Source organism: Zalophus californianus, chromosome 10 (genome assembly GCF_009762305.2).
Source record: "Zalophus californianus isolate mZalCal1 chromosome 10, mZalCal1.pri.v2, whole genome shotgun sequence".
Taxonomy (NCBI): Eukaryota; Metazoa; Chordata; class Mammalia; order Carnivora; family Otariidae; genus Zalophus; species Zalophus californianus.
Window position 1 is genome coordinate 97,840,943 of NC_045604.1, and position 13,283 is coordinate 97,854,225.

At 39.1% G+C, this 13,283-nt stretch overlaps 1 protein-coding gene across 1 annotated transcript; it reads right to left on the minus strand.

The window, feature by feature from the left end:
- Positions 1-3,044: 3,044 nt before the first annotated feature.
- On the minus strand, positions 3,045-4,987 carry LOC113932783 (sorting nexin-5-like). The gene has a single exon (XM_027612201.2). The coding sequence runs from the start codon at positions 4,644-4,646 to the stop codon at positions 3,747-3,749; it is 900 nt and encodes a 299-aa protein (XP_027468002.2). The 5' UTR covers positions 4,647-4,987; the 3' UTR covers positions 3,045-3,746.
- Between the last annotated feature and the right edge of the window lie 8,296 nt (positions 4,988-13,283).

Below are 13,283 nucleotides of genomic sequence, written 5' to 3' on the forward strand. Positions count from 1 at the left end.
GTGATGAGTGATGTTGAACACTTTTTTCATGAGTCTCTTAGCCATTTATATGTTCTTTGGAAAAGTGTCTATTCATGTCTTCTGCCAATTTCTTGACAGGATTTTTTGTTTTCTGGATGTTAAGTCTGATAAGTTCTCTATAGATTTTGGACACTAGACCTTTATCTGATATGGCATTTGCAAATATCTTCTCCCATTTTATAGGTTGTCTTTTAGGTTGTTTGTTTCCTTGGCTGTGCAGAAATTTTTATCCTGATGAAGTCCCAATAGTTCATTATTGCTTTTGTTTCCCTTGCCTCTGCAGACATGTCTAGGAAGAAGTTTTTCAGCCAAGGTCAAATAGGTTACTGTCTGTGTTCTCCTCTAGGATCTTGATGGGTTCCTGTCACACATTTAGGTCTTTCATCCATTTTTAGTTTATCTTTGTGTATGGTGTTAGAAAGTGGTCCAGTTTCATTCTTCTACATGTGGCTGTCCGGGTTTCTCAACACCAATTTTTCCATTGGATATTCTTTCCTGCTTTGTTGAAGATTAGTTGACCATAGAGTTGAGTGTGCATTTCTGGGTTCTCTATTCTGTTCCATTGATCTATGTGTCTGTTTCTGTGCCAGTACCATACTGTCTTGATGATTGCAGCTTTGTAATACAGCTTGAAGCCCGGGATTGTGATGCCTCCAACTTTGCATTTCTGTCTCAACATTCCTTTGACTATTCGGGGTCTTTTCTGGTTCCATACAAATTTTAGGATTGTTTGTCTCAGCTCTGTGAAAAATGTTAATGGTATTTTGATAGGGATTGCACTGAATGTGTAGATTGCTTTGGGTAGTATAGACACTTTAACAATATTTGTTCTTCCAATCCAATACCATGGAATATTTTTCCATTTCTTTGTGTCTTTCTCAATTTCTTTCATAACTGTTCTATAGTTTTCAATGTACAGATCCTTTACCTCTTTGGTTAGGCTGATTCCTACATATCTTATGGCATTTCTTTCCATTGTAAATGGGATCAATTGCTTGATTTCTCTTTCTGCTGTTTCATTGTTGGTGTATAGAAATTCAATGGACTTCTGTGTAATGATATTATATCCTGCAACATTGCTGAATTCCTTCATCAGTTCTAGTTATATTTTGGTGGAGTCTTTTGGATTTTCTATATAGAGTATCATGTCATCTGTAAAAAGCAAAAGTTTGATTTCTTCTTTGCCGATTTGGATGCCTTTTAGTTCTTTTTGTTGTCTGATGGATGCGACTAGGACACTCAGTACTATGTTCAACAACAGTGATGAGAGTGGACATCCCTGTCTTGTTCCTGACCTTTTGGGAAAAGCTCTCAGTTTGTCCCCATTGAGGATGATATTACCTGAGGGTATTTCATATAGGCCTTTATGAAGTGGAGTTATGTTCCTTCTATCCCTAAATTTGTGGACGTTTTTTCAAGAAAGGATGTTGTATTTTGCTAAATGCTTCTTCTGCACCTATTGAAAGGGTCATATAGTTCTCATTCTTTCTTTTATTAATGTGGTGTGTCCCATTGATTGATCTGCAGATGTTGAATCCCCCCTGCATCTCAGGAATAAATGAGATTAATAAATTAAATAAATTTATTTAACAAATCATGTATTAAATAAATGATTTAATAAATCATTAAAAGGTGAATAAACATTTTAATGTACTATTGGATCCTATTAGCATGTATCTTGGTGAGAATTTTCACATCCATGTTCATCAGGGATATTGCTCTGCAATTCTTTTTAGTGGGTTCTTTGTCTAGTTTTGGGATCAAGGTGATGTTGGCCTTATAGAATGAGTTTGGAAGTTTTCCTTCCATTAATATTCTTTGGAATATTTTCAGAAAAATTGTATTAATTCTTCCTTAAATGGTTGGTAGAATTCCCCTGAGAATCCAACCAGCCCTGGACTCTTGTCTGTTGGGAGATTTTTCATTACTGTTTCAATTTCTTTGCTGATGGGTCTGTTCAGGTTTTCTATTTCTGCCTGTCTGAGTTTTGGTAGTTTGTATGTTTCTAGGAATGCATCCATTTCTTTCAGATTGCCTGATTTGTTGGCATACATTTGCTCATAATATTCTTTTACAATTGTTTGTATTTCTGTGGTGTTGGTTGTGATCTCTTCTCTTTCTTTTGGGATTTTGTTTATTTGGGTCCTTTCTCTTTTCTTTCAGATAAGTGTGGCTAGGGGTTTATCAATTTGGTGAATTCCTTCAAAAACCAGTGCCTAGTTTCATTGATCTGTTCTACTTTTTTTTAACTCTATATCATTGATTTTGCTCTAATCTTTATTATTTCTCCTATCCTGCTGGATTTAGGCTTTAATTACTGTTCTTTTTCCCAGCTTCTTTAGGTGTAAGATTAGGTTGTGTATTTGAGACTTTTCTTCCTTCTTAAAGTAGGCATGTACTCTACCTCCCAAAGGTTTTGGACTATCACCTCTTCATTTTCATTTGCTTCCATGTATTTTTTTAATCCTTCTTTAATTTCCTCTTGACCAATTCATTCTTCAGTAGGATGTTCTTTAAGCTCCATGTACTTGTGATTCTTCCAAATTTTTTCTTGTGGTTGACTTCAAGTTTCACAGCATTGTGGTCTGGAACTATATATTGTAGGATCTCAATCTTTTTGGACCAGTTGAGGCCTGATTTGTAACCCAGTATGTGATCTCTTATGGAGAATATTCCATATGCACTCAAAAAGAATGTATATTCAGCTGCTTTAGGATGAAATGCTCTGAATATATCTGCTAAGTCCATCTAGTTCAGTCTTTCAAAGCCCTTCTGCTTAGATGATCTGTCCATTGATGTGAGTAGAGTGTTAAAGTCTCCTATGATTATTATATTATTATCAATGGATTTCTTTATATTAGCTATTAATTGATGTATATATTTGAGTGCTCCCAAGTTAGGGGCATATTTGCAATTGTTAGATCTTCCTTTTGGATACAACCTTTTATTAAGATATAGTGTCCTTCTTCATCTCTTTTTTTTTTTTGGTAACATGGTTTATTATTTTATTATACAAAGTACACACACACACACACACACACACACCTCCCCCTACGGTCAGGAAGGGGGCTCACATCTTAGACTGGCCATCTTCTAAAGTAGGCCATATTATTTGTTTTTATACCCTAAGATATTTCTCTCCCCTCAAATATTTATATCCCAACTACAAAAAATGGAGCTGCAAAGGGTATATAAATGAGATTTTCTCGCTCTTGTTATAGTACAGTCACTTAAGGTGACTAAAGAACCATGAGTATAAGGGGGGGGGGGAATCACATTAAGGAATGGAATGTATATGTTACCTGCAACAAGCAGCTGACTTATTTGTTGTCAGTGGCACCTACTCTAAATTACTGGTTTGGAGGGACATGGGCACATGAAACCATGAGACAACATGTGCCAAGCCATTGCTTGTACTTGGTTCCAGAAGGCACATGTTTCCTGCACTCTTTATAACTAAAGACAAATTACAGGAGAACTCAGCATGTAGATTCTGCCCACTTTGAGGTATTAAATGCATAAGGAAAAGATTCGTTATGTCCAATTAGCATGCAATAGAAATATTTTTAAACCAACATGGTTAAGTGTTAAGATTTTTAGAAGTCAAAATATTTATTCACATAATTTTAAACTAAAGTCAAAGGTAATAAATCTTGTGATGATTTAAGTGCAAGTGATGCTGGCTTTCTTTCACATTCGTGTCCTTCATTCAGAGAAAAGGCAGATCAGTTGTTCTTGAACAAGTCAATGCAGCTCTGCAGAAGGGAGACATTGTTCCTGGCATGCTTTATTTCCAGTTCAGACATTTCAATTAGATTCTTTCTAAATGCTGCCACTCTCTTTCGTTTGAAATTGATTAGTTCTTCTTTTGCAGATTCAGAAAGCTGTTCAAATTTCTGGCAGCATTCCTGCTGGTTTGCCTCAGTCAACTTAACATCTTTGCTTTTCAAGCGGGCCTTATCCAAGGCTTTGTTTGAGTTCTCATAGTCAGTGAGGGCTTTGGTGTGTCTGTATAAGAGATCCTTAGCAGCCTCTATGTTGAGCATGTAGTATCGGAGAAGCTCTGTCAGCTTTAAGCCTTCATCTGAGGAGACTCGACTTTCTACTTTCCTAAGTTTTTCAAATAGCTCAGCAACCTTCAATAGGTACTTTTTGATGACCGTGGGCTCTTCTAAAGCCAGGCTATGCAGACAGGCTGCAGTGTGGATATAGTCATCTGCAACATTTTTATGAGATCGGGTCATTTTGTCAGCTTTTGCACATGAATCCTTGATCCTATTGTAATAGTTAATGAGGAAATTCTTCTCTTGCTCAAAGAAGTCATCTACCTCCTTAACTCCAGAAAAAAGGACCTCATCAGCACTTTTCACCACACTTTTGAAAAAGCCACCAAACATCTCTTTGGTATTTTTCCACCTAACACTTAGATCCTGATCATATTCCAGGAACACATGGAAGTTGCGATCTTTACTGAGAACAGGGTGAGAAGAGAGCCGCTGTAGAAAGACTTCATGGGAGGACACAGTCTTCTTAAAGACCGCAAGATACTCAGCTTCCAGATCTTGCTTCATCTTAGCAAATTCTTCTTTGGTCATAGACCCTTCACCCTCTCCCAATTTCTGCATCTTTTCTCGAAGGCCATCAAAGTCAGGCTTTGTAGGAGCGGGCGGAATGATAAGCCCAGCATAGTCTGCAGTTTCAATAAGAGTGTCATGTAGCCACACAAAGTCTTCATGTTGCCTTGTAACAGAAAACTCTGGGCTCTGAAACGTGGGCAGCGTGGTCTTGGTGTGCACTGTAAATTTGACCTTATCTCTCTCACTGAGTGCATCGGGTATGTCAATCTGAAGCGAGGGATCAACATTCAGGTCCACAGATACAGATCTCAGCTTGCTGCGGTCCTCCTTCTGCTGCTGCAGCAACTCGGGAACCGAGTTTGAGTTGCTGGCGACGCGTGCCTCGAGCAGCGGCCTTCCTCGCTCCAGGCCACGCGGAAACGGCCGATCGCAGGGCCGCAACAAGGACTCGGAGCAACGAGTACTCTCAGCAACGCCCGTCTCAACCCTTCTTCATCTCTTACTACAGTCCTTGTTTCTTTGATATAAGGATGTCTATTGTAGCTTTCTTTTGATGATAAATGGTTCTCCACCCCTTCACTTTCAATCTGGAGGTCTCTGTGGGTCTAAAATGAGTCCTTTGTAAGCAGCATATTGATGGGTCTTTTTTTTTTTTATTCCATTCTGATACCCTATGTCTTTTGATTGGAGCATTTTGTCAATTTACATTCACAGTAATGATTGAAAGATATGAATTTAGTGCCATTGTATTCCTACAAAGTTGCTGTTCCTGTAGCTTGTCTCTGTTCCTTTCCAGTCTATTACTTTTGGTCTCTCTTTCTGCTCAAAAGTTCCCCTTTAATATTTCTTACAGGGCTGGTTTAGTGTTCACAAACTCCTTTAGTTTTTGTTTGTCCTGGAAACTCTTTATCTCTACCTTTATTCTGAATGACAGCCTTGCTGGATAAAGTATTCTTGGCTGCATGTTTTTCCTATTTAGCAGGTTGAATATATCATGCCAGTCCTTTCTGGCCTCCCTGGCCTCTGTGGACAGGTCTACTGCCAGCTTTATGTGTCTACCCTTGTAGGTTAAAGACCTCTTGTTCTGAACTGTTTTCAGAATTGTCTCCTTGTTCTTATTTTGCAAGTTTCACTATGATACGTCATGAGGTTAACCTATTTTTGTTTATCTTGAGGGGGGTTCTCTGTGCTTCTTGGACTTGAATGCCTGTTTTCTTCCCCAGATTAGGGAAGTTCTCGCCTATAAGTTGTTAAAATAAACTTTCTGTCCCTTTTTCCCCACTCTTCTTCTTCTGGGACTCCTATGATTCAGATATTATTTTGCCTTATAGAATTGCTCAGTTCCCTAAACCTACCTTCATGATCTAATAGTTTTCTTTTCCTCTTCTTTTCAGCTTCTTTATTTTCCATAATTTTATTCTCTATATCTATTGTCTTCTCTGCTTCTTCTATCCTCATTGTTATTATATCCAAACTATTCTGTATCGTAGTTATAGCATTTGTATTTCAGCCCGACTAGTTTTTAGGTCCTTTATATCTGTAGCAAGAGTTACTCTGGTGTCTTCTATGTGTTTTTCAAGTCCAGCTAGTCTTCTAATGACTGTTGATCTAAATTCTTGTTCAAATACCTTGCTTATATCTGCATTCAGCCAGTCCCTGCCATGATATCTTCTGGCCCTTTCTTTGGAGAGAATTCCTCTGTCTTGTAACTTGGGCTAAGTTTCTATCTTTTGCCTGCTATGAAAGCTTGTTATGTTTCCTGCACCTCAGATGAATGCTATATTAAAAAGAGGTCATATACTGTCTGGGGGCTGGCACTTCAAAGAGTGTTTCTGGTGTATATGCTGAGTGCACTCTGCTGTTGCATTTTGGCTGCTCTTTCCCACTGGTCATTTCTCTGCAGAGTTACTCTTTGATTGCAATGGGGAGTGCTTGGACCTTTATCTAGGTATACTTTGATTTGTTTGTCAAAAAAAAAAAAAAAAAAAACCCTGGGGGAAAAAAGGAAAGAGAGAAGAGAGAAAGAATAAAAAGAGAAACAAAAAAAGGAGAAAAAGAAAAGCCTGCTTCCAAAAAAAATAAATAAAAGGAAAAGAAGAAAGGGAATGAAGACAACCAAACAGACAACAACAACAACAACAAAAACTATTACCCTGGGGAGGCAAGAAGGTGGAGGAGTAGGGGACCCTATTTCAACAGGTCCCCTGAATTTAGCTGGATATCTACCAAACCATTCAGAACACTCACGAAATCTGCCTGAGATGTAAGAATATATATCAGGATCTCTACAAGCAGAAAAACTAGCAGTCACGAGGTATGAAGGGTGGAGTTGTGATTCTGTGGGCAGATATCATAGGATAAGCAGAAGAGGGAGGGAGCCGCCATAAACTGGCACCCAGAAAGTGATATAACACTGGAGGACAAAAGCATCCTGTGCTGGGGACTGGGCACAAACTCACAGAATAGTATCAGATGGAAGAGGGCTTTAGAGCAGCCCCCAGGCAGGATCCAGGAGCTGTGAGTGCACACCCCTAAAACCCAGGGCAGCTCATGGTTTTAGAAGCACAAAGGTCAGAGACACACCCTGGCCCTGGGATTGAACTCTGGGAGAGTTGCTGTGGGAAACACCACTGCAAGAGGCTGCAGTTTTTAACAGCTCATACAGAAACTGTGTGTCCTGGAGGGCTCAGTGAAGAGCAGACTATGATTTCTCTACTCTGGGACCAAGGTTTGGGTGGGGCCATTTCTGCCCTGAATCTCAGAACAGGCATGGAAAACTGCCAGAGAACAAAAGCTCAAAAATCCTGTTTCCACAGAGCCCACCCCCCCCCCAACAGGGAGCAGGGCAACTCTGCCCAAGCAGGGTTGCCTGAGTAAGAGCGTGGCAGGCCCTTCCCCCAAAAGACAGGCTGGAAGAACAAGAGGACAACAACCCTAAAGTCCCTATAAAACAGGTGCATCTTGCTCGGGTCGTGGTTATACTTTGGACTCTGTATATTCCCTCAACCACCCCTCAAAAGAATGACTAAGAGGAGGAACCCCCAACAAAGAAAAGAATCAGAGACTGTGGCCTCTGTCACAGACCTAGTCTATATGGATATAAACAAGATGTCAGAAATAGACTTCAGAATAATAATTATGAAGTCGATATCTAAGCTTGAGAAAAATATGACTGACAATATAGAATCTCTAAGGGCCGAAATGAGATCTAATCAGGCCAAAATAAAAATTCTATGAATAAGATGCAGTCTAAACTGGATACCCTGAAGCCAGGGTAAATGAGGCAGAAGAACGAATTAGTGAGCTAGAAGATAAGACAATAGAAAGAAAGGAAATCAAGGAGGCCTGTGATAATTAGCTAAAAGCCCATGATAATAGACTGAGAATGATTAATGACACCATGAAACCTTCCAATGTCAGAATTATTGGGATCCATGAGGGGATGGAGAGAGAGAGAGAAAGGACTAGAAGGTATATTTGATCAAATCGTAGCTGAGAAATTCCTTAATCTGGGGAAGGAAATAAGCATTCATGTCCAGGAGGCAGAGAGTACCCCTCCCAAGATCAATGAGAACAGACCAATGCCCTGTCATTTAATAATAAAACTTGCAAATCATCCTGAGAGCAGCTAGGGGTAAGAGATTTCTTACATACAGAGGGAGGAATATCAGAATAATGTCAGACCTGTCCACAGAGACCTCGCAAGCCAGAAAGGGCTGGCAAGACATATTCAGGGTACTAAATGAGAAGAACATGTAGCCAAGGATACTTTATCCAGCAAGGCTGCCATCCAGAATCGACAGAGATAAAGAGCTTCCAGGAATGGCAGAAACTGAAAGAATAGGTGACCACCAAGCCGGCCCAGCAAGAAATATTAAGGGGGGGTTCTATAAAAGAAGAAAGACCCCAAGAGGAATATAGACCAGAAATTTATAGAGACAATCTATAGAAACAGGGAGTTCACAGGCAATATGATGGCACTAAACTCATATCTTTCAATAGTCACTCTCAATATGAACAGCCTAAATGCTCCCATGAAACAGGACAGGGTTGCAAATTGGATTAAAAGACATGACCCATCCATATGCTGTCTACAGAGACGCATTTTGAACCTAAAGTTACTTCCAGATTGAAAGCGAGGGGATGGAGAACCACTTATCATGTCAATGGACCTCAAAAGAAAGCTGGGGTAGCAATTCTCATATCATATGAATTATATCTTAAGCTGAAGACTGTAGTAAGAAATGCAGAGGGACACTACATCACACTTGAAGTGTCTTTCCAATAAGAATGTCTAACAATTATAAATATATATGCCCCCAACATGGGAGCCGCCAACCACATAAGCCAACTGTTAACCAAAATAATGAATCATGTTGATAATACTGTAATAGTAGGAGACCTCAACACTCCACTCTCAACAATGAACAGATTATCTAAGCAGTAGATCAACAAAAAAACAAGAGCTTGGACCAGATGGACCTCGTAGATATATACAGAACATTCCACCCTAAAAGAACAGAATACTCATTCTTCTCGAATGCACACAGAAATTTCTCCAGAATAGAACACATACTGGGTCAAAAATCAAGTCTCAACTGATACCAAAATACTGAGTTTATTCCCTGCATATTTTCAGACCAAAATGCTTTGAAACTGGAACTCAATCGCAAGAAAAAATTTGGAAGTAGGAATTCAAACACTTGAAAGTTAAAAAGCATCCTGCTAAAGAATGATTGGGTCAGCCAGGAAATTAAAGAAGAACTTAAACAATTCATGGAAACCAATGAGAACAAAAACACTTCAGTCCAAAACCTATGCGATACCGCAAAGGCAGTCCTAAGGGGAAAATACATAGCCATCCAATCCTCACTCAAAAAAGTAGAAAAATCCGAAATTCACAAGCTAACCTTACACTTAAAGGAGCTGAGGAAAGAACAGCAAATAAAGCCTAAACCAAGAAGGAGAAGAGAAATAATAAAGAGCAGAAATCAATGAAATAGAAACTAGAAGAACAGTAGAACAGATCAACGAAACCAGAATTTGGTTCTTTGAAAGAATTAATAAGATCAATAAAACTCTGGCTTATCCAAAAGAAAAGAGAAAGGACCCAAATTAATAAAATTATGAATGAAAGGGGAGAGATCACGACTAACACCAGGAAATAGAAACAATTATTAGAAATTAGTACCAGCAACTACATGCAAACAAATTAAGCAACCTGGAAGAAATGGATGCCTTCTTGGAAACTTATAAACTACCAAGACTGAAACAGAAAGAGGTAGAACATCTGAACAGACCAATAACCAATTGAAGCAGTAATCAAAAACCTCCCCAAAAACAAGAGTCCAGGGCCAGATGGCTTCCCAGGGGAATTCTACCAAACATTTAAAGAGGAAATCATACCTATTCTTCTAAAGCTGCATCAAAAACTAGAAACAGAAGAAAATCTTCCAAACTCATTCTATGAAGCCAGCATTACCTTGATCCCAAAACCAGGCAAAGACCCGATCCTAAAGGAGAATCACAGACCAATATCCCTGATTAACATGGATACCAAAATACCCTAGTATCTTGGTAGCCAATAGGATCCAACAGCACACTGAAAGGATTATCCATCACGACTAAGTAGGATTTATTCCTGGGATGCAAGAGTGGTTCAACATTCGGAAATCAAACAATGTGATAGAATACATTAATAAAAGAAAAGACAAGACAATGTGATCCTCTCAATTGATGCAGAAAAAGCATTTGACAAAATACAGCATCCTTTCTGATTAAAACTCTTCAGAGAGTAGGGATAGAGGGAACACTCCTCAATATCATAAAAACCATCTATGAAAAGCCCACAGCAATTATCATTCTCAATGGAGAAAAGGAACACGACAGTGATGCCCACTCCTGCCACTACTGTTCAACATTGTACTAGAAGTCCTAGCATCAGCAATCAGACAACAAAAACAAATAAAAGGCATTCAAATTGGCAAAGAAGAAGTCAAACTCTCTCTTCACAGATAACATGATACTTTATGTGGAAAATCCAAAAGACTCCACCCCCAAATTACTAGGACTCATACAGCAATTTAGTAATATGGGAGGATACAAAATCAATGCACAGAAATCAGTTGCTTTCTTATACACTAACAATGTCATTGTAGAAAGAGAAATTAGAGAATCGATTCCATTTACAACAGCACCAAAAACCATAAGATACCTAGGAATAAACCTAGCCAAAGAGGTAAAGGATCTGTACTCTAGAAACTACAGAACACTTATGAAAGAAATTGAAGAAGACGACACAAAAAGATGGAAAAACATCCCATGGTCTTGGACTGGAAGAATACACATTGTTAAAATGTCTATGCTGTCCACAGTAATCTACACTTTCAACGCCATCTGGTATGGAACCAGAAAATATCCCGAATCGCCAAGGAAATGTGAAAAAGAAAAACAAAACGTTGCCTGATTTCATGCTATATTACAAAGCTATATCACCAAGACAGCATGGTATTGGCACAAAAACAGACGCATAGATCAATGGAACAGAAAGACTGTCCAGCAGCAAAGGAAACAGTCAATAAAACCAAAAGACAACCGACAGAATGGGAGAAGATATTTGCAAATGACATATCAGACAAAGGGCTAGTATCCAAAATCTATAACGAACTTATCAAACTCGACACCCAGAGAACAAATAATCCAATCAAGAAATGGGCAGAAGACATGAACAGACATTTGTGCAAAGATGACATCCAAATGACCAACAAACATGAAAAAGTGCTCAACATCACCCATCATCAGGGAAATACAAATGAAAACCTTAATGAGATACCACCTTACACCAGTCAGAATGGCTAAAATTAACAAGTCAGGAAACGACAGATGTTGGCAAGGATGCAGAGAAAGGGGAACCCTCCTACACTGTTGGTGGGAATGCAAGCTGGTGCAGCCACTCTGGAAAACAGTGGAGTTTCCTCAAAAAGCTGAAAACAGAGATTCCCTATGACCCAGCAATAGCACTACTGGGTATTTACCCCAAAGATACAAATGTGATCCAAAGGGGCAGGTGCACCCCAATGTTTATAGCAGCAATGTCGACAATAGCCAAACTATGGAAAGAGCCTAGATGTCCATCAACAGATGAATGGATAAAGAAGATGTGATACACACACACACACACACACACACACACACACACACACACACACACACACACACACACAGTGGAATATTATGCAGCCATCAAAAAATGAAATCTTGCCATTTTCAACGACATGGCTGGAACTAGAGGGTATTATGCTAAAGGACATAAGTCAATCAGAGAAAGACAAGTATCATATGATCTCACTGATAGGAGGAATTTGAGAAACAAGACAGAGGATCATAGGGGAAGGGAGGGAAAAATGAAACAAGATGAAACCAGAGAGGGAAATAAACCATAAGAGACTCTTAATCTCAGGAAACAAACTGAGGGTTGCCGGAGTGGAGGGGAGTGGGAGGGCTGGGGTGGCTAGGTGATGGACATTGGTAAGGGTATATGCTATAGTGAGTGCTGTGAATTGTGTAAGACTGATGAATCACAGACCTGTACCCCTGAAACAAATAATACATTATATGTTAATTTAAAAAAGAATATAAAGTTTATTCTAAAAAAAAAAGAGTGTCCAGAAATGGACACTCTATGGTCAACAAATCTTTGACAAAGCAGGAAAAAATATCCAACGGAAAAAAGACAGTCTCTTCAATGAATGGTGCTGGGAAAATTGGACAGCTATATACAGAAGAATGAAACTCGACCATTCTCTAACACCATACACAAAAATAAACTCAAAATGGATGAAAGACCCCAATGTGAGACAGGAATCCATCAAAATCCTAGATGAGAACATAGGCAGTAACCACTTTGACATCAGCCACACCAACTTCTTTCAAGATTCATCTCCAAAGCTAGTGAAACAAAAGCAAAAATGAACTTTTGGGACTTCATCAAGATAAAAAGCTTCTGCACAGCAAAGGAAACAGTCAACAAAACTAAGAGGCAACCCACAGAATGGGAGAAGATATTTGCAAATGACGCTACAGATAAAGGGCTGGTATCCAAGATCTATAAAGAACTTCTCAAACTCAACACCCAAAAAACAAATAATCAAGTCAAAAAATGGACAGAAGACATGAACATACACTTCTCTGAAGAAGACATATGAATGGCTAACAGACATATGAAAAAAATGTTCATCATTAGCCATCAGGGAAATTCAAGTCAAAACCACATTGAGATACCACCTTACACCAGTTAGAATGGCAAAAATGGACAAGGCAAGAAACGACAAATGTTGGAGAGGTTGTAGAGAAAGGGGAACCCTCTTACACTGTTGGTGGGAATACAAGTTAGTACAGCCACTTTGGAAAACAGTGTGGAGGTACCTCAGAAAATTAAAAATAGAGCTACACTATGACCCAGCAATTGCACTACTGGTTATTTACCCCAAAGACACAGATGTAGTGAATAAAAGGGCCATATGCACCCCAATGTTCATAGCAGCAATGTCCACAATAGCCAAACTGTGGAAAGAGCTGAGATGCCCTTCAACAGATGAATGGATAAAGAAGATGTGGTCCATATATACAATGGTTTCAGAAAGGATGAATACACAACTTTTACATCAACATGGATGGGACTGGGGG